Below are 1,545 nucleotides of genomic sequence, written 5' to 3'. Positions count from 1 at the left end.
GTTTGGAAATAAACTACCCCCTGGCATCACATCAAATAATGCATCCAAAGTCTCTATCTATGATTCTTTCATGTCTCTTAGTCAGTGCTCTTCCCAAATTCCACTATGGCTGTGGATATTTGACTTCTTCATGTTTATAATTTGGCTCTGGCTTGTATTCAGAGCTGTCTACCGTATTTTTCAATTCTATGACATACAAGCATTCTACAATATTGCTCTGAAGATCTCCGACAATGATCTTCAAAACATAACGTGGCATGATGTGTTAACTAAACTTATTGAAACCCAAAGAGTTCAGCAGATGTGTGTTCACAAGAAAGAGTTAACCCCATTAGATATTTACCAGAGAATACTTCGTTATGAAAACTATACTGTAGCTTTGGTAAATAAATCACTACTGCCACCTCAACTGGATGTTCCACTGATTGGTAATGTTATATTTTTCACACAAGATTTAAAAATTAATTTGGATTTACTGTTCTTCTATGGGCCATTTGCTTTCTTTGATGAGTGGCACTTGAAAGCAGATTATAAAAAATCCAATAAAAGACTAGAACTTGCCAAACAATTGGAAAAACATCTGACTTACTTTGCTCTTGTCAATTTAGCACTAGCTCCTTTCACAATATTTTGGCACTTTATTCTTATTGCTTTGAACCATGTACAAGAAATCAAACAGAACCCTGGCTTATTTACCCTAAGACACTGGTCTTTGTATAGTCTGTATTATTTAAGACATTTCAATGAGTTGGATCATGAGTTAAGTGCTCGCTTAACAAGAGCATGGAGACCTGCATCCCGATATATGTCAAGTTTTACATCACCTGTTCTAGCTGTAGTAGCAAAGAATATCATCTTCATAGCAAGTGCAGGTCTAGCTGTTCTTTTATTATGGACACTACTAGACAACTCTGTATCTCAATTGGAAGAAGTGCTTACCTCAGTACTTGTCCTCACATCTGTGATAGTTATTCTCAAAGCATTCATCCCAGATGAAAATCTTGTATGGTGTCCTGAAGATCTGATGACAGTTATTCTCAAACAAATCCACTATTGTCCTACCTGGTGGAAGGGTCAAGCACATACTACCAGAGTACGAGATGAATTCAGTCAACTGTTCCAGTACAAAATTGTCTATGTTTTACAACAATTATGCTCTCCTCTTGTAACCCCATATATCTTGTACTTCCACTTGAAACCCAAGTCTTTGGAAATTGTAGATTTCTTCCGCAACTTTACTGTAGAAGTGATGGGAGTAGGAGATGTTTGCTCCTTTGCTCAAATGGATGTGAAGAAACATGGAAGTCCACTATGGCAAATGACAGAAACCCCAGCTACCACCACAAGTACCAAATATGATCAAGCAGAAGGAGGTAAGACTGAACTTTCTCTGATGCATTTTACGCAAACCAATCCCTATTGGAAACCTCCAACAGAAGAAGCTCAGAACTTTGTGTCCATGGTGAAGAATGAAGCTAAGAGGGAGATGGTGAGCACAGTATATGGTGATAATGCTGACAATGCATCCTTCATGTCTTCCTATGG

General features: G+C 37.8%; 1 protein-coding gene across 1 annotated transcript; it reads left to right on the top strand.

The window, feature by feature from the left end:
- LOC103522855 (autophagy-related protein 9A) lies at positions 1–1,540 on the top strand (the record flags this gene model as incomplete). The annotated part of the gene is given in 1 exon segment (XM_008487942.2): positions 1–1,540. A coding segment is annotated over 1 exon segment (1,540 nt), but the record flags the coding sequence as incomplete, so codon positions are not given.
- Between the last annotated feature and the right edge of the window lie 5 nt (positions 1,541–1,545).

The sequence above is a fragment of the Diaphorina citri genome, unplaced genomic scaffold, assembly GCF_000475195.1.
Source record: "Diaphorina citri unplaced genomic scaffold, Diaci psyllid genome assembly version 1.1 scaffold12032, whole genome shotgun sequence".
In the NCBI taxonomy this organism is placed as follows: domain Eukaryota; kingdom Metazoa; phylum Arthropoda; class Insecta; order Hemiptera; family Psyllidae; genus Diaphorina; species Diaphorina citri.
The sequence above is the reverse complement of the archived record's forward strand: the minus strand, read 5'-3'. Positions and strand labels throughout refer to the sequence as shown.